The following is a 22975-nucleotide window of genomic DNA, read 5'->3' as shown; positions in this document are numbered from 1 at the left end:
CTGGTTTAGATGGTTGGCCTTTGTTTGTCTCCCCAAAATATTCCCCCTCTTAGTGTTACTTCTAGTTTTAAAGCCCTAATAACTCCATAGGAAACAAAGGATAGAGAATTATGAATTGGACGTGTTGAGTACCAAAAACTAATGCAAAGGGGGAAATTTTGCTGCACAGACAGTACAGAACAAATTTATTTACCAGGACAAGCTGTCGGTTCCAAAAGCTGCTAACCAGTATACTTTCTAAGTCCCAGAATTAATACCAAAGTGGTGCCAATAAACCTAGGGGCTTTTCCCAATGGGTAGGGCTGGCGTGAGACTTCCTGAATGAATCAATAGACAAATGAATAAACAAACTTACTGAGGGGATTGTTTGATTTCATCTCAGACATCCCATAAAATCCTATAGATTAAAGCCAGGTGTGGTTGACCCCATGCTCTACAAGTGTAAATGAAGAAGTGACTTATAGAAAGGGATCTAAATGCTAGTTCAAGAGGTCTTAAGGAGGTATGGAAGGAGCCCAGGAGTGGCTAAACTATCCGAGATCAAAGAAATAAAGATATTAAGAGCAAGGGTAATTTTGATTGCTTTATTAAAATATTCCTCACAGAATTCTTTACAAAAAAAACACGTTCCTAAAAAGTCATTCAACAAACATCAAGACCTTCTACATATAGGACACCAATGGAAAAAGGCAGAAAATCCATGTTCCCAGTTCTAAATATGACTCTGAAATACTTAAAATTCTGAAAGGTTAATTCAAAAATCTCAAATCTTACTTCACTTAAAATTTCAATAGTGCTGAAATTCTGATTTAGTATTGTGCTTGTAGTGCTGTCCCTATTTTTTGTTCACAAGAACAATAGCCTGTCACTCTGTTGCTATCTAAAATATATATGTTCACATGTTTTCAATATACATTTATATAAATATATGTATATGTATATATTTATATTTATACAAAACAAAATTTTCTGAGTTGTAAATAAATAAAAAATCTTAAGGAAACCAAGTCAGTATAAAAGTTAAAGTTATAATACATTTAATCCATTAATTCTAAAGTTTAGACAAAGTTCTGGGTCTTCTTCATGAAAGAAATGTACGAACAGTACCCTTGATTGTCCCTCTACAAATAGGACATTTTCTTAGAGAAGGGGCACAATCTTTGCATACTACTAGATGACCACAAGGAATAAACACTATGGACACCTCTTTGTCCATACACACTTTACATGTCCTTTCTTCTTGTAGTCTCCTCAGTTGTTCTTCCATTGGTAAATCTAAGAAGAGAAAAGAATTTTTAATAAAAGGTAATTCGCTGCTTCTCCTCCAATGAAACGTTAAGGAAATAAAACCATGTTTTCTACTGGTTTAAATTATTAATACTATTTTACCTGAAACATCTTCTGTGGGAATATACTTTATGTCCTGTTGCACTAAGGGAGAAAAAGAAAAAGCATTATTATGACATGCAAGGTTAATACTTAGTCACAGAATATATATTTTTTAACTAACAGTTTAGACTCTGGCCAAATACTACAAATAATTGTCATAATATCAAGGCAACAAAAATCTTTAACTTTTTTGGTGAAATTAATGGTTTATAAATTAGATTGATAATTTATAATTTTCAATAATCACATTATTAATAAGAGCATATTTTCAATTAACCTAAAAAGTTCCCCAAAGTAATTTTCCAGCACTCACCAAATAAATGCTTGTATAACGTTGGCTCAATTTCTTGTAGAGAGTTTTTGAATATGGTGGCAGCAAAATTTCCTTTTACTAAAATAGTATCAATCAGTTCTCTTGATTGTAAAGATGTTTGTGTCTTCTGTTTAATAACATCATATTCCTGTTCATTAATCACTCTGGCAGTTAGTAGACTATCCAGGATTGGAAGCACACACGTCAAATGTCGAAAAAGTGCCATTCTATTCTTCCGGATTAATGAGAGATCGCCTTTATAGAAAAGCAAACAAACACAAACATGATCAAACTCCGCTCACAAACTTCCTTCCACACCTACACATATAACTGAATGAAAAACAACCATTATTCATCATCAGTTAGGCACTGAAGGTGATTGCTAGCGTAACTGATCCCCTGTGCCTAAAATAACGCTGCTTATAGTAAGGACTAACATTTACTGAACACTGTGCATTAACTTATTTCATCTTCACAATAGCTCGTTGGAGTGGGTACTACCTGATTTAACAGATAAGATAATGGGCACCATCTGGCAAGTAAATTGCTAAAGGACACAAAGCTAAGAAAAGTCAAACCTAGGTAGTTTGGTGTCATAATCTGTGCTCTCAACCATTCTATAACACTGCCAAACCTTTAACCAAATAAACTTTAGAACCTGATAAAAAATGAAATTTCCGTTCAATCTAGTCAAATTGGGGAAGAATTAAAATGATAGAACATTTTTTTCTCAAATTATCATTTATCCATAAAATTTCTTTAAAATTCTGTTTTAAGATGAAGTTTTAATCACTTCTCCAAATTAGACATGATATTGCCATTACCTAAATATTTTATAGTAAGGGGGGAAAGGTACTATCAGCATTTGGAAAAATAAATCCTACTTGTCAATGGCACCTTCCTGTCCTATGGGATCATTGTATTGTCCTTCAAGATTTGGATTGTGTATATATTGGTAAAATATTTTATATTTGGAAACTCTGAAACTTTATCATCCCTTTGGACTATGACTTATGAATCTAAGTTTATTAATTAATTATCATATAGTTTTACCATGATCCATAAAGCTATATCTATAAAATAACTAAAGACAGAGTTTGGGCTGTCTAAAGAAGAATTATTTGGGAGGAGGTGATTGTTGGATTTTAGAAACACTGACTTTGTCAAATAATAGGACACATAAATAGAATCACTTAGTAAGGAATAAAAAATAGTGTTTAGTCAAAAAGTCAAGGATAGAGTTATATAATTTGAAGAAAATTGAAGCTCTGAGAATAAATGAGAAAAGGGCCAGGACCTAGAACAATGTCTGGCACAAAGTCAATGCTCCATAAACATCTGTTGAGCAAATGAACAACCAAGCCTTAGTAATTCAAAGAGCACTAGGAACAAAGAAGTAATAGCCAGGGGGGTAGAAGAATTAGAACTTATATTCTGTTAAATAATCTATGTCAGAGAAGCAGTGATATATTAGAAAATTAAAATATAACATACTTGATATTAAAGTATATTAGTTTTTCAATCTAAGATTTATTCTTCTAGTTACATTTTACTTAACCTAAGGCAATAAGTTCTCTGAAATTCTTAAGATTTCTAAAATTGGATTGCTACTAGCTGAGGGAAAAAGTCTCATTTCGAAGTCATAGACTGTAGTCTTGCTTATAAGAGGTGAAGACTTGAATACACCTTTGAAGTATATTATCCTTTATCTCTGAAAAAAAATAACCTAAATTGCCTCTTTATTTACACACCTGTCGAGAAATTACTCACCTACTGTTCTTGGGAAACTATAAAGTAATCAGTAACCTAAATGTAAGTATTTTCTTCTTTTTTTAAAGATTGGCACCTGAGCTAACAACTGTTGCCAATCTTTTTCTTTTTTTTCTTTCTGCTTTTTCTCCTCAAATCCCCCCAGTATATAGTTGTATATATTTTAGTTGTGGGTTCTCCTAGTTGTAGTATGTGGGACACCACCTCAATGTGACCTGATGAGTAGTGCCATGTCCGCACCCAGGATCCAAACTGGTAAAACCCTGGGCTGCCGCAGTAGAGCGTGTGAACTTAACCACTCGGCCACGCGGCCGGCCCCCAAATATAAGTATTTTCATTCACTCATTCAAAAAGTATTTCTTGAGCACAGACTATGTGGAGACTCTGTGCTGGGTAGTGTGGCTACAACAGTGAGCTGAGAAGCTAAGGGATCTTTTCGACAATGCAAATTATTGTATATTGTTGACCTGGAGTCATCTCTTGAGACTGTTGATTTTCTTTGGAAGAAATAAAAATATTTTATAGCTGGATGGCTTTATGCTTCATGGGGTCTATAAACAATTGTGAAGATGGGTGTTCTCTTCTTTGAGTAACTTTTCACTGATGACCAATGGCTAAGGCTGTGAAGACCACAGGAAGAACATGCAGCCTGATCTTCACAGTGAGAGAACTTGACTAGGCTGGGCAAAGATGAACTTGGACTATGTTGCTGCCATATTGGTGATGTGTAGGACTAAATAATTCCCACTTTGGTAAATATAGGATACTATATTACTATGGTCTGATACGTCTGTCTTGGTTGACCAGAAGACAAATCCACCTTTGTGGGCAGGAGTAGGTTTATCCAGAAATGGAATGAACAGTCTTGCTGTCAATCATCCTGGAAGAAATACATCCCATATGGCCTTGGACAAGAATAAGAGGCAAACTCTTTTCTCTTTCTGGGCTTTGTGGATATTTAAGGGCCTAAGGAAAATGTGTTTGGGGCTTTCCTAGTCATTGTGTAAAGTGGCCAGAGCTATACAGAGACGGACCAGAAGTTAGGCAGAGAGACTCATGAGGATGGGCTTAGGGGCACCAAGAGAGGCCACATGTAGTTATAGTTGTCAATTGCCATCTGTGATAGAATGCCCTTCTGTGCCTAAATCTCCAGTAAGAGCTTGTTAAAAGTCGCAGTCTGTTTTCAGCTGTGTTGAAAGGTCTCTCGGATCTGGTCCATGCTTGGGAAAGAGTGGAAAGGAGAGATCAACATTTCTCTTTGTCTAGGCAGAGTGGTGACAGGAGTCAGAGCCACCAGATGAGAAAGGACATGATCAGAGCACGAGAGTTTTGTGAAGGGCAATAGAGGAGCAGACAAGGCTAGCACAGAAGGACACGGGCAACTCGTCGTGAGAGAATGTGAAACAGTATCCCAGGACTCCCCTAAGTAACAGAGGGACACTCCAGAGAGAACTCAGTTCTTGTGTGGGCAGGTAGGGAACTTAACCATATTTGTACGTTAATTTAGAGTCACAGGCTAAGACACATGGTTACACTAATATTGAAATTAATCATTGTCCCTGATCCCACCCCAATTTGCAGAAAAGGGGAATGAGCAACTAGCCTGGAATCAAAAATGTGCCATGAATAATTACATACACAGTCAACTACCGAAAGTAAAAACATAAATTAAGAAAAAGCAGGAAAAAATGCTTTCACTCAATATAAACATTTTCAATTTACTAATAAGCAATTCAAATATATTTTAATGTGAATAAATTCTTCAGAATTCAAATTTAGAATACTGAACATAAAAGTCTGATTGCATTGACTATGAGTATATTTTCAGTAACTTATATACAGTGACATCAAATCCTTATGGCAATAGAGCTATATTAATAAAGGTGTGTACCTGATTCTTTTTCTTCAGTTGCTCTTTCTTTCTCCTCTTCCCTCATCTCATCTTCTGCATTAAGTAACTCTAACACAAGATCACTGATGGTTTTGTAATTCTCTCCAGTGGTTAGGATTTTACTCTGAACTGTCTGTTTTATCAGCCTTCTACTGAAGCCCATTTCCAAAGCAGCTTTAACCACAGGTGTATTCATCATGACTGCGTCTTCTGAATGGTTTTCTCCAGGTCCAAAATGAATAACTATATGGAATAAAGAATTTAGCACATATTGGGATAGTCTGTATATTTTTTAAATTGAAAGTTATTATAATATCAAAAACATAAAGCCTAGAAAATGTATAGGCACTATTTTGAATTAACTTTGTTAAATTTAAAATAATGATATACATGTTCAGTCACTAAAATAAGAATATGGAATATTGCATTCAGGTACAAAATATGTATTGTCTGGCATAACTATGAGTGAGAGAAAGAAATAGAATGCTGGGGATCACCCCCACCAGCACTGAGATTTTTTTCCCCATGTTGAATGAACAAATGAGCTTTCTAAATCAGATATGTTTCACATATTTTTGAAAGAGGCCATTGTCATCACTCCTATTACCACAATGGGCTCCTACAATATTGCCCCTGTCTAGTTCATTCTCAACATTGCAATCAGAGTGACTTTTTAAAAACACAAATCTCATTGTGTCACACTCCTTCTTAAATTCCATCAACAATTCCATTGCTCTTGGGATAACATTCAATTGTGGCTTACAAGATCTCACACAAATTGGACCCTGTTTACCTCTTCAGCCTTATCTCTTGCCAGTTTCTCACTCCCATTCCATACTCTAGTCCAGAAGTCACAAACTAATGGCTCTGGGTCAAATTCTGCCTGCAGTGCGGACCACTCTCACAGCTGTCCTGCTTCATTCATTTACCTCTTTGCAAATCCTACTTCTGGCCATAAAGAATTTTCTTCACTTCTTCAAATGCGCCTCTTCTCTTTTGTCGCTTAAGCCTTTCATGTGCTGCTCTCTCTGCCTGGAATATCCTTTTCTTCCCTCTGTCATTTGGTTAACTACTGCTCTTCCCTTCGATTCTGTGCTAAGATAAATAGTTCCTCTGGAAAGCCTTTTCTGATCTTCCAAGTCTGGGTTAATTGTCCCTCATGCACTCTCACAGCACACTTTACTTTCCCTACCATATCTCTTTCTCCTCTCTGTGTATTTGTCTGTATCCCTTAGACTACTAGCTCATCAGAGCAGGCATCATGTTTATCCTATTTTCTATTCTTTCCTCAGAACAGCAGATGCACAATAAATATTTATTGAATTGAATTGAATAAAGATAGATAATGGAGTAGAAGAGTTTGTTCAAATACTGGCTCTACCACCTTTTAGGTTTAAGATGATGGACAGGTCACTTAACCTCTCTGAGCCTCACGGTCCCTACTGAAGAATGGGAACAATATTGTCTATCCTCTCCGTTTCATAGAAAGAAGACATGAGCATTCTGATGTTGTAGTGCATCTGTTCCCACACTGGTCTGAGAACAAGGGTAAGGCTGGATGTATGTAGTTTGCTAAAACTATAGATGCTCAAGCCTCACCCTTAGATACTATGATTCAATTCAGTAGGTTTAAAGTGGAGACTAGAAATCTATAATATTTTTTAAAGTTCCTCAGGCAATTATGATATGCACTGAAGTTTGAGAAATACCAACTTATTTGAAAATGCATTATAAATTATAAATCATGATACAAATATACATTACTATTATTACCAACTTTCAGTATGCACAGTACCAAATGGTTCTATTTAAATTCAGTAATTATTATCATTATACATACTTGGTGACTCTGCGTTTTCATCTTCTGGATTGTCTGAAGTAGACAAGAGCTACAGAAAAAAATATATATATGTAAATTAAAATATAAATCTTATCCTGCCCATTGAAATAAAAATGAAGCAGAAGACCTATTTCATTCAATTTATTGTAAACTGATTTGCCTACTGGCAAAATAAATTTTTACATCGAAAGCAATATTTCATTTACATCCAACAGTAATTGTCTAGGCCATAAACTAATAGAATTGCTTTGTGTGTGTGTGTGTGTGTGTGTGTGTGTGCGCATGTGCATGCATTAACAAATTAAATCTCTTTTCATTAAGGCAGGAATAGGGCTACATCTTTTCAGTGATCCGTGAGACAATTGTTGTCTGCCTTTCATCCCAAAGATTGTGTGTTTCCTGGGTCATCCTTTGGAATAAGTTGGACCCTATATCAGTTTCGGTGACTATGGCTAGGATATGTTTGACCCTCAAACTATTATATAAGTTCTACTTGCTTTTCAAGGAAGTTTAGAAAGAGTAATACAATTCTCTTTCTCAAATCTTTCCTAAGAAAAATTTATATAGTAAAACTATTAAATGCTACTATCCAGCCAATTTTTTTCCTCAAATAATTTAATTTATTTGCAACTTTATTGGAGAAATACTTAGAGAGAAACTTAATTTAAATGCTATTTTTCAGGAGGTTTCTAATTGTAGATCTGTTTTTACCTGTAGAATTGTAATCTCTAAGATCATGTTGGATGTTGTAAAAAAGCAAATGTATTTTTAAAGCAATTCTTGTCTTTTCGCTACTTTCTGTAATTATCAGAAACCAATTTATCTGTTGTTAACTAATGATTTAAAAAAAAAGTCCCTACCTGTTCAAGTAGATGAGGGTAATTGGCTTGAACTCGACTGATGAACTCTTGTCCCTTAATTCGTATCAAGTATTCACACCTACAATGTAAACAAAATTAAGTTTGGGGGGTTATTTTAATCCGGCCATTTGTAGACTGCTAAATGTTTCAAACGAACATAAACATACATATAACCACTTGACTATTCACTTAGCACACGGGAAGTGGTGAGAGACACTGCAGTCAAAGGCAAGACGATGTGAACAAGAGGAGGGCTCTAGCGGGTCATCTGTCAAGGCTGAAGTGCGTGAGGGTCCCCAGGCTCTCAGTCCCCTGGAGATAAGTAAGGCTGTCTCCACTCAAGAGTTCCTGCTGCTCTTCAACTACTCTAAGATCCCTAAAAACACTCTGAACACTAAGAACAGAGCCAAGGAGACAGGTAGAAAGTCCTCTAATAAATGATACTGTTCATACATAAGCTTTGCATGTTTAAAAGCTGAAAGTACACCAAGAGGGACATGAGAGAAAGAATGAGGAAGCTGAACATGTTTTCTAATACATTTTCGTATACTCACAAGTTTGGAAATTCCTAGATAACATGCATCCATTGTCAAATTTAAGTACAAAATGAATTCACAGCACTACCAAAGCAAATTCACCATTCTTTTCATATATCCCCAAAATTACCACAATGGAAAGCTAGCAACACTTTTTTAAAATGCCTGTGTAAGGTGTTCTTTATAATCGCCATAATTTTTGACATCTGAAATATTTGGGGAGCACGAAGTTGCTATAAATGAGGATATAGTACTATTATTTAAAAACCTATATAATTAAAGTAAGTTCAGATACCAAGTTTAGTAATCAACATTAAAAATACTAAAAGTTTTAACCATAAAAAATATAAGTAAAGCCCACTTGATTTCAATAAAAGGAGAGTGTAAACAGGTATGGGATAAACAAAAGTGTAAGCAATGACAAGAAATGCTATGTAGTGATCAAAACAGATGAGATGGGTCTCTATTTATCCTATCTCCTATTTAATATCACAACCTGCCTGGTGCCTCTAATCTCCTTATCCTGCTCTCTTATTCATTTTTATCCATAGCACTTAACTGTCTTCTAACATGCTACATAACTTATTTATTAAATTTTTATTAAATGTCTGTCCTCTCCTGCTATAAACTTAGCATATAAGACCAGGAGTCTTGGTTTTGTTCAGTGGAGTATTTTAAGCACCTAGAATGACGTCTGGCAAAAGGTGATCAACTAATATTACTGAATGTTGAATGAATGGAGATATGTCCAAGTCATAATATTTACTGAAAAAAAACTATATATAATATCTCATTCACATAAAATTGTATACACTTGTCTATATACGTACATATGCATAAAGGGATGTCTGGAGGGATGTTCACTAAAATAGCAACTGTGGTCATCTTTAGGGGGTAAGATTTCTGGACAGTTTAATTTTTTGTCTACTTTTCTACAATGTGTGATTTTGATTTTATAATGAGCATATATTATTTTAAATATATCTCTATTTTTTAATTATACACAAAAAAATCTCAAACCTATTTCTTGTTTGTCTTGAACTTCCATCAAAACATTTTAAGTAATTATTTTCCTAAGTAATCCACCCTAAATGTATTCACAAATGTATTTTTTAAACAGACAGAATAAAGTAAAGACTGTCTCTAAGATAAACACATATAACCCATCTCATGATAATCACACACATTTGCAAAGAGAGTTTCAAAACAATTACCTTGGAAACCACTTGGCATGTTCCACCCATGGGTCATCTCCAGATTCCCAACACCTCAATCCACCATCACAGCAAAAGCATTTGACATCATCACTGTGACCTAAAATTAATTTTGGACCAAAACTCATGAATACATATAATTTGCCCACGAAAATGTATAAAACGTTGAATTTTTAAAATTATTATTATCAGATTAAGTTTCTTACCCATATAATAAAAACCCGCACTTGCCAGCTGCTCAGGAGGAACCTGAACACTAGAGGGCCAGTTACAGAATGTTCTAAAGCGGGCTGCATGTGTCTGCATGCTCAGGTTAGAAACGGTGTATCTTGAAGTGTCTTCAAACTGGTTTTCTACAAACGGGCAGTTGGGGAAATGTCTCAGGTGTTCGGACATAGCATCATCCTTCGGTTCCCAATTGCTCAATTTTCCACCACAGGCAAAGCAGGCCACTCTGTCCCCGGGTCCTATGTAGTAAAAGCCAGCTTTTGCCAGATCTGTTGGCGACAGAAAGGTCAGCGGCCACATCTGGAAAGTGAGTAATCTGGCTTTTTCGGTATTCATTGCACAATGGTAGGGACTTGTCCTCAAGGCAGAAAAATCGTGATTTGGTCCAGAGTTTACAGGGTTTGATGGAAAGCTTGAATAGGAGCCACTGAAGTAGCCACTGTTTTCCAAACTTGGAAGTAATGAATGTGTGGAATTTGTTACTGAAGAAGAAAAAGCAAGTTGAGAGGTGGCTCCCGAAATGTTAACTGAATTTAGATTTTGAACAAAGCTACAGCTAGGATACAACTTTTTATGCTTTTCAGTAGGATTGTCTCCTTGTTTCCAGTTATCCAGCATCAGGCCACAACAGAAGCATTTGACTCTGTCATTTATACCGGTGTAATAAAAACCAGCGCGGGCAAGGCTCCTTTCTGAGACAGGGACACCAGGAGGGAAAGTCGAATACGTAGATATTCGGTACAGTTCACAAGAAAAGTCATACTTCAATTCAAACATATTGGCGCTTTTCATCAAATTTGATAAGAATACGCTGTTTTCTACTATGTTCATAATAAAATGGCTGGGGAGCAAAAGGGACTAGCCTTTCTCTGGGGAGGTAGTTTTGTGCATGGCTTTTGATTTTTATTAGTTTTAGTATGAGGTTGAACATCTAGAATGGCAAATTTTTCATTCTTTTCTCTTCTATGAATTTAGAGTTTCATCAAGCAAGATTCTAAATCCTATGCTGATATGTTTTAAGGGACAATTTGCACAACCACAACTTTGTATAGTTATACATACAATGTAAACATGAAGCTATACAGTACCTTGTGATGAAAATTAAAACCCTTCGTGAAAGTGTACAGTGCTTTAGTCATCAAGATGCCAGAGGGTCAGGCATCTCCACAGGTAGGTCAACCTCTCCACTAGAATGCTTCAGCAATGCTCAGCCAGCCTGAAGATAAATTGTCTGACTCACGCAGCTAGCATGCTTTCAGGGTGGAAAGTTACGCCCTGTAAGAGCTCTTCACAAAAAAATATTCAAACTATGTTTATTTTGCTTTTTTTTAATTGTGAAATTTGGTAGCAAGAAAGAAAAATAAAAAGTAAGATCTACCTCAAAAGAGGAAAAGAATGCATTACCATATTTCACTGATTCTAAGATGCATGTTTTAATATCTCTGTTATCAAGAGGTATCTTACAATTAATGGCATGTCATAATAATTAGCAGCATTTTTCTTAGAGGTACATAAAATAATGGTGTCTTATAATTGATGACATCTTAGATTCAACGAAATATAGTATATCCCAAATCTTGCTCAAATTAAGTAATTTTTCTTCCTACAATCATTTTAATAGGCAGAACAACACAATCTAAAATTTTCCTCCAAATAAAGTGCTCAAGTAGTAAAAGAATTGTCTGATACATTTTAAGGCTTGGTTTCAAGATTAATTAAATAATAATTACTTCCCATAGATAGTCAGGAACCTGGTTGCTTAGTCATAGTGATACCATTGGATCTTAGCAAATTAAATGTTCCATTTCAAATGAATTATCAGAGAAGAATGTATTTGCTCAATTGGTCATTTAGGCTCAACTTCATGCTGCTGAGGAGCCAACACTAAATTTTCTATTCCGACAGTGGATTTACTTTTAAAAACAGTCAAAAGTCAGAGTGCTGAGTCTGTAGGCAAAGACGCATAATCAAATTGTACAAATTTGGTTTTGGTCATAAATTATTTCACAGATAGCATACCTTGAATCATAATTTATCATGGCAAAAAATAACAACAAATTTATTTTGTCATAATCTACTTCTCTTGAAGAGCAGAGACTTTCTAAAAATTCAGAATTTCTCAATTATGACTAGCTATTAGTAAATAGGTTCTGCATCAATGATATCAGCAATGACCAATAAGCAAGTCATCCTGGTTTTCCAAGCAGTGATTTGCAAGCATGGTTTCCTGGGTCCCACAGAGGTTGGCACTTTCCACAGCAGACTTTAATTTATTTCCAGGTGGCAGGAGAAACATATTTTAATACCTGTGATAATTTCCCTCAAAGGTGAGTTATTGTGTCTAACTTCAGTACGATTTTCATTGGTCAAAAACTTTACATATTGTTATAAAAACCTTCTTGGTGTTCATTACTCCTTCTGCAAATTTTCTTTCCGAATAAGTTTGTTCACTTACCAAAATATAACCACCCAACCATCATTCTCATTCTTATTATCCTCAGAGATAATAACTCATTTGAACAAACTAAATTTTAGACTTTTTAAAATATCAACTCTTATAAATGGTTAATTTCTTTACCATTCATCATGTTTATCTTTCATACTTTCTCTAAATTTGTTATACCTATCAAAAAGTTTTGTTCTTGACATTTCATTATCATTGTAGAAGTCTTTAAAGATGTCAAAAGTTTTATTTGCATATTTTTCTAATTTAGCAGAAGGTTGAATATTAACTTTTTGTTCTAGATAACTATCACTCATTTTTAAATCTTTACCAAACACAGGTGCTTTTTTTATTCTACACAGCAGCCAATGAGAGAGCACCTGGCCAACTTGAAGAGTGGTTCGACAATATGTCCCAGCTATAATCACTTCTCTTTTACATTGAAGGTCAAATTCAAAATCAAACTCATTATTACTTTATAGTTACACATCATGTAATTAGATCATATTTTCAACATTAACATTCTTTGGATACCAAAAACTCCAGTTAACTACTTTATTTGTTTATTCATGCACAAAACTACCTCCCGGAGATTAGACTAAGTCCCTTTTAAGAGTTTTAGGCCTCCATTTTGAGATGTTTTGATTTATAGAAAAAAAACTGGAAAAAACTTGAAGTAGAACAGCTCACTTCTTTTGTAAAACCTGTTTAAAAAAAAAAAAAGAAAAGACAGTTTTAAAAGTCGAATCATTCATAGATGTAACACAATGATTTATTTTTAAACATTTTCTCCAAAAACTAGTATTTATTGATTGTCTACCATGTACAAGGTGCTGTACTAGGCACCATGGAGGCCAAGAAATCCCAGATAAAAGCCAGAGGGCTCCAACTGCGGCCAGCAGAGGAATTCCCTTTAGCTTGCACAGAATTGGACTCTAACATTTTACTATTTTTTTAACTTTTTATTTTGAAAATAATTTATACATAGAGAAAACTTACAAAAATAACAGTTCCCAAATACCCTGTACTCAACTTCCCCAAAGTTAACATCTTACATAAACAGAGTACAATTACAGAAACCAGAAAATTAACATTGATACATGGCTGTGAATTAATCTACATGTCTTATTTGAATTTCACCAGTTTTCCAAGTAAATTTTGTCTTGGACCACAATATTTTTAAAGTTTTAATGGACTACCAACATTTTTTAAAAATAAGAGATTTCCCATAACATTCTAGATTCCAAGCTTCTCTTGTAAAATCAGAAGATCTGGCAACACTGGGCTTATATTCCTGCAAGGCAATAACCAACTAGCGCAGAGGAATGGCTGGCTGTACCCTTTAGAAAGGCCACATGTCTCCAGTCTGACACCCTGATACGGAGACTGACTGTCAGTTGCTATTTATCACTGAGCTGGCACTATTGTTTTTCTTACAGTAGAATTATGAAGAGAGTGAAATTGTTCTAATACCTGTGTCTATCGAAAGTAACAAAAATGAAAGGTAGATAAAGAGCAACACACATTTTAAGAAATATGAGAGCACTATATTTCTTTATGGAAGGAAGAATATTCCTACATGTTAAATATGTAAACACAGTGTGTTTTTGTTTAAAAGACACCCACAGTTCTGTTCATTTATATCATCTGCCTGTCCTGTACGCATTTGAGATTGCAAACCCCTTACACAGACCTTACCCTGAAGAAGCTCTGGTGTGGAAACAGGCATATCTGTGGAAATTTAGGCTACAGTTATACAAAAACTATACAAAAATATGCCAAGATGCAAACCCTGGAGCAATTCAAACTCTACCTTAACCATTTCCAACACCTAGACTTCTAAATGCTGCTGGGGAAGATTTGCCACTTTGCAGACTGGGACCAGCACAATTTCAGACTCTACCTTGGCTGGCCCTTGGCCATCCCTTAGCAATTCTCCTTAGCCCTAGCCCACTGCCCTATGCAACTCTTCTAAACCTTCAATACCTTCCTCAAGCTGCCCCTCCAGTGCTCTCCATCTCACTTTCAGTAGATTGCTTGCCTTCTATTTCTCAAAGACAAGAGACATCATTGAGCAGTAATCCTTTCCCTTTCTCAAATCCACGCCTGTTTCGCTCACAACCTGCTTGCTGCCTCAGTTAAAGATGCCTGCCCCTTTGTGGGTTCCCATCCTCTCCCACTGCCTCTGAAATCTTGTTTTTAACCTCATCCCCTTCATTTCTTCAACTCTTACACTCAACTGGCTCTTTTCCTTCAACATAACAAGCGTGCTTAAGTCTGTCTCAGCTTTCAAATGAAAACAAATTAAAAAATCCTCTTTGACCTCACTTTCCACTCCAGCAACTACCCTGTATCTCACCTTCTCTTCACAGCCAAGTGAACTGAACAAGTGTCTATGGTTAAGGTTTCCCACTGCAATGGGCTGTAGCCAGCACCACTTAAAACTACTCTCAATATTAACAACACCAAAGTCTTCTCTCCCAAACCAATGGAAATTTTTGCATCTGACGCTGGGGCCCACTTCCTCTTAGAAATGTTCTACCACCCCAGCTTCTAGGATACCACCCTTTCCAAATTCCTCTTCCCTTTCTAGTGGTTCCTTCTCAGATTGGTTCAAATCCCCAATCTCTTCTCTCCTTACTCTTTCATTTCCAGTGGGCAACCTCCCTGATCCCAGGGATGCTGGCTGTCTCCACCCTCTTGGGCACTTAGCATATCCATGTCTCTGACACTGGGGGGTAAGTGTGCCTTTTCTTTCTGCCTCTCCCTGGACTGTGAGCTCCTTCAGAGCAGAACTATGTTTCAGCTCTCTACCAGCCTCCCCACCCCCAACATCCATCCAGCCTGACATAAAATGCAGACACTAAGACTCTTTGTTGAAGAAGTGAATGTTGGCACCCTTGACTGAGCCCCTCCAAGACCACAACACCCTCACATGCATGGTATTAAGGATATCAATTTTATGTTTATGACTACCAAGTCTGCTCACTGATGGCTTAACACCAGGCTTTGGAGTCAGATATCTTGGGTTTCCAATACCATTCAGTCTCCCCATAACAGGGGTGTGGCCTTGGGCAAGTAAATTTCCCTGAGCCTGAGTTTCCTCATTCTCATTGGAGATAATTATGGTAACTGCTTCTTAAGACGGTGAGAATTAAATCTGAAAAACACATGTAAAGTCTTTGCAGGAGTCCTAGGATACAGTAGGTACTAGCAACACCTAATGTTAACAATAAATAATAGCACACAACGTTAATACTATTGTTTGTTACTCCAGCATCAGGTAAATGCCTCTAGCACTTTCCTAGATTAAGATTAAGAGCACTACATGGTTTCCATGCTGATCATCAGGAAAACAAACAAAACTCTGCTCTCTGCCACCACTTGGAAACATTCCTCCATTTGTTCACTAAATAAAGATTTGACTGGGTCTCTACCCTGCCACAGCTCTGCTTCAGGCTCTGTCCTCAAGCTTCTCTGGCGCCCTCAAAGGCCCCTTGATACTTCTTGACACTTGGTTGAATTAAACCAAGTGTCCAAGCTTTCCCATGCCACTTTCCCATTCTCAGTCCCACTGCAGTTTCTTTTAAAAGTAAAATAGAAACTGAACACCAGGCAGGAAGGTGAACCGAAAGAGAGTGTCGGTGAGGGCAGCACAGGGCGGCGGCCACCCTCCCTCTCTCGGGGACATTGCAGCCGGCGCCCAGCGCCTCCCGGCGGGCAGGCGGCACAGCAAAGTCGCGGCGGAGGGTACTGGCTGGAAGAGCGCCCCGCGCCCGGGCTCGCAGTGGACCCGCTCTTTTATCTGTCTCTGATCGGCTTGAGAGCCAATCTGGGGTCGACCTCTGGTCCCCGGAGCAGCGTTTGTTTACGGTGCCACCCGGCTGACCCTCGTCCTCCGCTGCCGGCCCCGCCCGCCCCTCCACGAGCAGCAGCAGACGCGTCCCCTACCCGCGCGCGAGGCGGGGGGCGGTTCACGCGCACAGACACACAAGACGCATAGCACACTCACTGGCTCACAGCCTCATAGCAGCCCTCTTCACCAACCTGCTGGCCCCCTGGCCCATGCGCGCCAGCAAGGACGTGCTGGCGGAGTCTTCTCGGGTGACACCGGTCGTCCCGGCTGTTGGGTGCGGGCTAGAGTGTCACGCTGCCTTTTGAATGTCTCACCTCGACCCACCCACTCGCCACCCCCACCTCCACACACCCGGAGTCCTGCACTCCCCCCAGTGGTTTGCATGTGCGCTGGTGCTTTCCTCTTAGGACTTAGGGGAACTCCAGCGGTAATAACCACATGCACTTCCCCTTAATCAATGGCCTGGCAACCCACTCGGGGATTTCCATGGCCCTAAAAGCTTGACTATTTCTTAACCGAGGCGTATCCGCGTGGCATTTACTGAAAGACCTTTGCTTCATTGTTGGTGGGTCAGAGGAAATCTTGATAACCCGTGTAGAGAAGATGATCACTGGTCAGCCTGACTGGAAAAGTTCCATCTTCTACGTGATTGAAAAAGAGAATACCGAAACTGTGAAATCTCTGATAATTTCTACTTTTTGTTCTAATCGAGAAAGGAAGGCAGGAATGGTAATGTAGGGGTATGTAAAAAATCACATGATTTTCTTTTTCAGTTTATTTTTACTGTTTTAAAGATTGAGACTACCTTATTTGTTTCCTATGTTGAAACTTCGGTGGGGGGGGGGGGAGGTTGTTTTTATAACTAGGGTAGAGTTGGCTATTAAAAAATTCCCCCTTTTAGCCTTTTATCTCACAGGAGGGATCTCTAAGTTACGATGATAATCTCATGGAAACCTGAAGTCTGAGTCTTCAGCACTGCCATATTTTCCTCAGCACTCCCTGTCTAAGCAATGAATTTGAGCAACTTTAAGGACAGTGCAAGCCAGGGTGGGAGAGCTCCCGTGATTCTCCTGTCTTCCGTAGATCAAAGATAATCGGGAACCAGAGGCAGAACCCATAATATTATTCAGGAATTCATCATCCTCTAGAAACAACAATGCCCTTTCCATTCAGGAGAGCCAGGCTGAGCTAACGTATCTTCCAGGTAGACTTGGCTGCCCGTGGCAGGTGAGCGTTCCAGCTGGAATCATATCAGAAAGATTGTTTATCTATCATATGGAGATTTTAATCCACTTTTAAACTTGCTGAGTTCAAAACTTTGTAAACCATTTTCCACTCATCTTTGAGACGATTGAAACTACTTTGTGGTCCTTATACACTTTTGATCATGCACCCACCAAAGGAATTTTGAAAAACTATATTTCTCTGCACATTTTTAACTTAACACTAAAACGTAACATTGTACTTGCAAAGGAATTACAAAATATAGACGTAGATATTTTACAATAAAATAGATGCTGCAATCTTTTAAATCAATTCAGTGGACTACAAATACCATAGCCATTTGATACCCATGGTCATCCATTGAATCATTCATACATCAGTTCACCATTAATCACTGGAAATATTATATCGTTGCCTTTTGTCCTTGAACATTCTACTTCCCACACAGAATTTTTATATATGTTTAAAATGGACATCTTTATGATCACTCTGGCACATATTTCTGAAACAAATATGTGTATAAGTTGAATTTTATTTTTTTTGCCTGTGATAAGGCTCTAAGGGCTAAAGAAAAATTTCTCTTTGATTGCGTAATCACTGATATTACTTTCAGTCCTTATTACACAATTGGCCAAAACAATATAAATGTTGATAATTACTAAAGATAAAAAGTAAAATTCAATTACAAATGCAATCTTAATAGGGGTTGCAGCTTATGTTTGCAGAGTTTGTTCAAGTATGTGTTCAAGAGTATTAACTATTACTAGAATATGGTCGGGTTCAGCATAGATTCTGTTCTTTTTTTTCATTTCTTAAGATTATAACCATTGAAAAACTTTTTTCACATAGGTAAGTAGATAGGCCCAGGAGAAATGTTATTATATCGATTTTTCCAAAATCTTTTGAACTTCTGTTTTATAGCCCAAAAACTCATTTAGTGATCTTTAATCCAAAAATTTAATTAGTTATCAGTAGACAGCTCTATTTTTTTTAAATCAGTGACTTGGAAACCACAGGACTTTTGTTACCCAGATAAGGTTGCCAGAAGTAGCAAATTAAAATACAGGACACCTAGTTAAATTTAAATTTAAGATAAACAACAAGGAATTTTTTAATATAAGTATGTTCCCCTGCAATACATTGTTCATTGAATACACTATTCATTGACTATCTGCATTTCAAATTTAACCGGATGTCCTATATTTTATATGGCAACACTATATCCAGATATTAGAGTCATTCATTTTCTCAACAGCAACCCCAATTATTTCTAATTGTCCAGAAAGATTTTACACGCAGGGGCAATAGACCATTTTAAAGTACGAGATGGGTGAGAGGTGAGCCTGTCTTTTTTAAGAAGAGAGAACCACTGTGAAAAGATTGGTGAGAAGACAGAATAGGCCTGGCAACCGAAACAGCTCTTGTTTTCAAGTAAATCGGTTTTAGGAACAACCACATGTGGAAACTGAGGATCAGGTGGTTAATTCCCTTCAAACTATTTGTGTTCCCACTTGCCCATTGCTAAATCTTTGTAAAGACTCAGTAAGTTCACCCAAGGGAATACTTATCCCGATTTAAAGACCATGGCCTAAGAAATCCTGAACTGACCAGGACTCCCAAGCTCTTCAAACTAGAAATCAGAGCAGGGATCAAAGTGTCAGGGCCTGGAGTGGATCAATAGGTCTCCTTTGCAACATTTTGCACAACTTTAGCTATTGATGTTTTGGGGGGGAATTGTTTTCCTGTAACAATTCTGTTGCACATGAGCAAGAAATGTATATATTTGTTCACTGCTTTATTCTGTACTAGCCCGGTACCTGCAAATAGTAGGTGCTTAAAAAATCATTGTTGACTGACAAAAATGGAGTCAATCTATCCACTTGGGCCTTCTCTGTTCTAAACCTGCACCCAAATTTTTGGTAGTGTAGCATACCTCACATTTTCCCTCCAACCCTTTGAATATCCCAAATAGTTTATATAAAAACTCACCTTTTCCCTTCCAGCATCCAGCTTACCTAAATACATTTTCTCTCCAAATACTCTTTTAGAGACAGAAATAAGCAAGGAAATGTTTGAGGAAAGTGACAAGGTGGACACACATGGCCATTGCTATCTTTAGTTTGCCAGTTTTTCTCTCTGTCAACGTGTAAGCAAGGCGTGAGAAGTGTGTGAGAGGGTTTTTCACCCCATTCCTGGTTTGGAACTTTGAGAACTCTTAACAGTGGTGTGTTCTCAATATCCTATTCTTAAATAATCATCTTTAAAGTATTTTTTCCCTTGAAGGTAATCATGATAAAAAATATTCTTTCTCTGGAAGGTATTTCACACAATAATAATACTGTAACAACTTCAGTTCCAACCTAATGCTATTTCACTGTAAGTTTTTACATTTTTAATTAAGGAAATACATAAAGAGTCTATCTAGGAATCAAGGACTGAAAGTAAAAGTGAAATCTAACAAAAGAAACACGCTGTTCTGATCCCAAAATAAATAGAAGAGTCACTGTAAATGCTCAGAAATTCCTAGTCTGTTGACAACTTCATATCTTGCAAATAAAATATGATTAGATCAACTAGTACTGATGAAAAGTTTACAAAATTATCTTTTAGTACAGACAGACCTGTTCTCAATGTGATGAAATTTGCCCTTATAAATGGTTGCTTACTTTTGATCTCTTTATCCTGACATACTCTAATGACATATAATTTACGTGGTCTAAAGTGCACACATCTTAAGTGTACAGCTAATGAATTTTAACAAATGTATATACTTGGGTGATCATCAACCAGAGCAAGATCAAGAACATTTTCCATCACAGTGGAAAATTCCTTCATGCCTTTCTCCAGTCAATACCTACCTACATACTCCATCCCCCTGCCTCAACCACGATTCTGATTTCTATCACCATAGATTTGGTTTGTCTATTCTTAAACTTCATGTAAATGGAATCATATGATGTGTACTCATAAAGTCTTCTTTCACTCAGTATAGTTTTAGTTTTATCCACATTGTAGTATGTATCAGTAGTTTGTTTTTTTATTGCCAAGTGGTATTCCACTGGATGAATATACCACAGTTTCTTTATCTGTTCTCCTGCTGATGGACATTTGGGTTATTTCCTGGTTTGACCCCTCATGAAAAGTGAAGCCACTAATATTCCAGTTCAAGCTTTTCGTGAATCTATGGATTCATTTCTGTTGCATAAATGCCTGGACATGGAATTGCCACTGGGTAGGTTTATACTTATTTTTATTAGAAACTGCCAAAAACTTTTACAAAGTGTTTGCACCATGTTACACTCCCACCATCAATATATAAGAATTCCAGTTGCTGAACATCCTTCCTATGACTTAGTATTGTCAACTTTTAAAATTTGACCTCTTCTTTTGAATGTGTGGTGGTAGCTCATGATGCTTTTAATTTTTATTTCCCTGGTGATTAATGATATTGAATATATTTTCATATGCTTTTTAATTACTTAGATATCATCTTTTGTGAAGGGCATCTTCAAATCTTCTGTCCATTTTTAAATTGATAATCTATTGACTTTTTATTATTGATTTAAGGGAGTTATTTATATATTCTGGATATGAGTCCTTTGATATGTGCATTGTGATACTTTCTCCAAGCTGATGGCTTGCCTTTTGCCTTTATTAACAGTTTCTTTTAATGAATAGAATATTTTAATTCTACTGACATCTAATTTAACAATTTTTTTCTTTTACCTGTAGTGCATTTTATATCCCACTTAAGAAATCTTTACCTACCCCAAGATCACAAAGATTTTCTTCTTTGTTTTCTTTTAGAAGCTTTGTGATATTAGCTTTTACACTTAGGAGTATGATTCATCTCAAATTAACTTTTGCATGTGGTGTGAGTTGAGAGGCAAGGTTCATTTTTTTCCTCTAAATATTGTTCCAATGCTATTGCCAATACCATACTGTATTTATCGTTGTATCTTTACAGGAAGCATTGATATTAAATAGCTCAGTCCTCTAACTTTGGTCTTCAAAATTTTCTTGGCTATCCTAAGTTTTTAAAATTTTCGTATAACTTTTAGAATTGTCTTGTGAATATCTTTTTTAAAGTGCCGGGGATTTGATTAGCATTATGTTTAGTCTATAAATAAATGTGAAAAGTATTGACATTTTAATGTTATTGAGTCTTCTGGTCCACAAGCATGGTATATTCCTCCATTTATTTGTCTTCTTTATTTTCTTTGTTTTCGGTACAAAGATCTTTCTCACCTTTTGTTAGGTTTATTCCTAAGTATTTCATATTTTTGATGCTATTGTAAATACTATTTTTGTTTTTTAGAATTAGATGGCTATTTGTATATTTCTCTAGGTCTTTTTTTTTTGAAGATTGGCACCTGAACGAACAACTGTTGCCAACCTTATTTATTTATTTATTTTTGTTTTTCTCCCCAAATCCCCCCAGTACAGAGTTGTATATTTTAGCTGTGGGTCCTTCTAGTTGTGGCATGTGGGATGCCACCTCAACATGGCCTGATGAGTGGTGCCATGTCTGCACCCAGGATCTGAACGGTGAAATCCTGGGCCACCCAAGCAGAGCACATGAACTTAACCACTTGGTTAGGGCCAGCCTCTGTTTTTTAATTTAGATTTTCAATTGTTAATAGTATTTTTTAAATTGCATGTTTAGTTATTTGCTGTTAGTAGGGAGAAATAAAATTTATTTTAGAATAAGGATGTTTTGTCCTGCTACCTTGCTAAATTCACTTGTTGTAGTCATTTCTTAGATTCTTCTGGATTTTCTTTAGCAATCATGTCATGTCATGTATAGATAAAAACCATTATATTTCCTCCTTTCCTATTTTTATTCCTTTTTTTCCCTTGCTTTATTGTACAACTCAGGACCTCTAGTACAGCGGTGAATAGACTTGATTAGAGTCAACATCCTTGCTTTATTCCTGACTTTAGGGAAAAAGTGATGTTAGCTATAGATTTCTCATAGATGTTCTTTATCAAATTGAGAACGTTTCTTTCTATTCTTAGTATACTAAGAGTTTTTTAAAATCATAAATGAGAGCTGTATCTGTAGAGTTGATCATATAGTTTTTCTCCTTTATTCTGCTAATATGGAAGATTACCTTGATTAATTTATGAGTATTAAACCAACCTTGTATTTCTAAGATAAACTCCACTTGTTCCTGATGTAATATCCTTATTATATATTGCTAGACTTAATTTTCTAGTATTTTGTTTAAGACTTTTGAGTTAAGGGTGGAAAAAGGAATAAGGGGAAAAAATGGAAATAGGATCATTGAGATACAAAGAGAACAGAACATCGCTAGAACAAAATATTTAAATTTGGTAGAGAAGATGAGAACTAATTAAACATCAACAATTTATAATAAACACTGCTACTGTTTAATGAAGAGAAAAAC

General features: G+C 36.6%; 1 protein-coding gene across 2 annotated transcripts; it reads right to left on the bottom strand.

The window, feature by feature from the left end:
- Positions 1-570: 570 nt before the first annotated feature.
- On the bottom strand, positions 571-16766 carry BIRC3 (baculoviral IAP repeat containing 3). Of its 2 annotated transcripts, none has more exons than XM_001499875.6 (9): positions 16532-16766; positions 10020-13188; positions 9814-9913; positions 8064-8142; positions 7204-7252; positions 5364-5606; positions 1703-1957; positions 1390-1431; positions 571-1275 (listed from the first exon to the last, which is right to left on the bottom strand). In XM_001499875.6, exons 2-9 carry the CDS (start codon positions 10870-10872, stop codon positions 1082-1084), a joined length of 1815 nt encoding a protein of 604 aa, XP_001499925.1. In that variant the 5' UTR covers positions 10873-13188; positions 16532-16766; the 3' UTR covers positions 571-1081. The 2 variants fall into 2 exon arrangements, with proteins under 2 accessions (XP_001499925.1, XP_023500478.1); XM_023644710.2 differs by having other exon boundaries at positions 16497-16745.
- Between the last annotated feature and the right edge of the window lie 6209 nt (positions 16767-22975).

The sequence above is a fragment of the Equus caballus genome, chromosome 7 (genome assembly GCF_041296265.1).
Source record: "Equus caballus isolate H_3958 breed thoroughbred chromosome 7, TB-T2T, whole genome shotgun sequence".
In the NCBI taxonomy this organism is placed as follows: Eukaryota; Metazoa; Chordata; class Mammalia; order Perissodactyla; family Equidae; genus Equus; species Equus caballus.
Note: the sequence above shows the minus strand (reverse complement) of the source record. Positions and strands in the feature narration are given on the sequence as shown.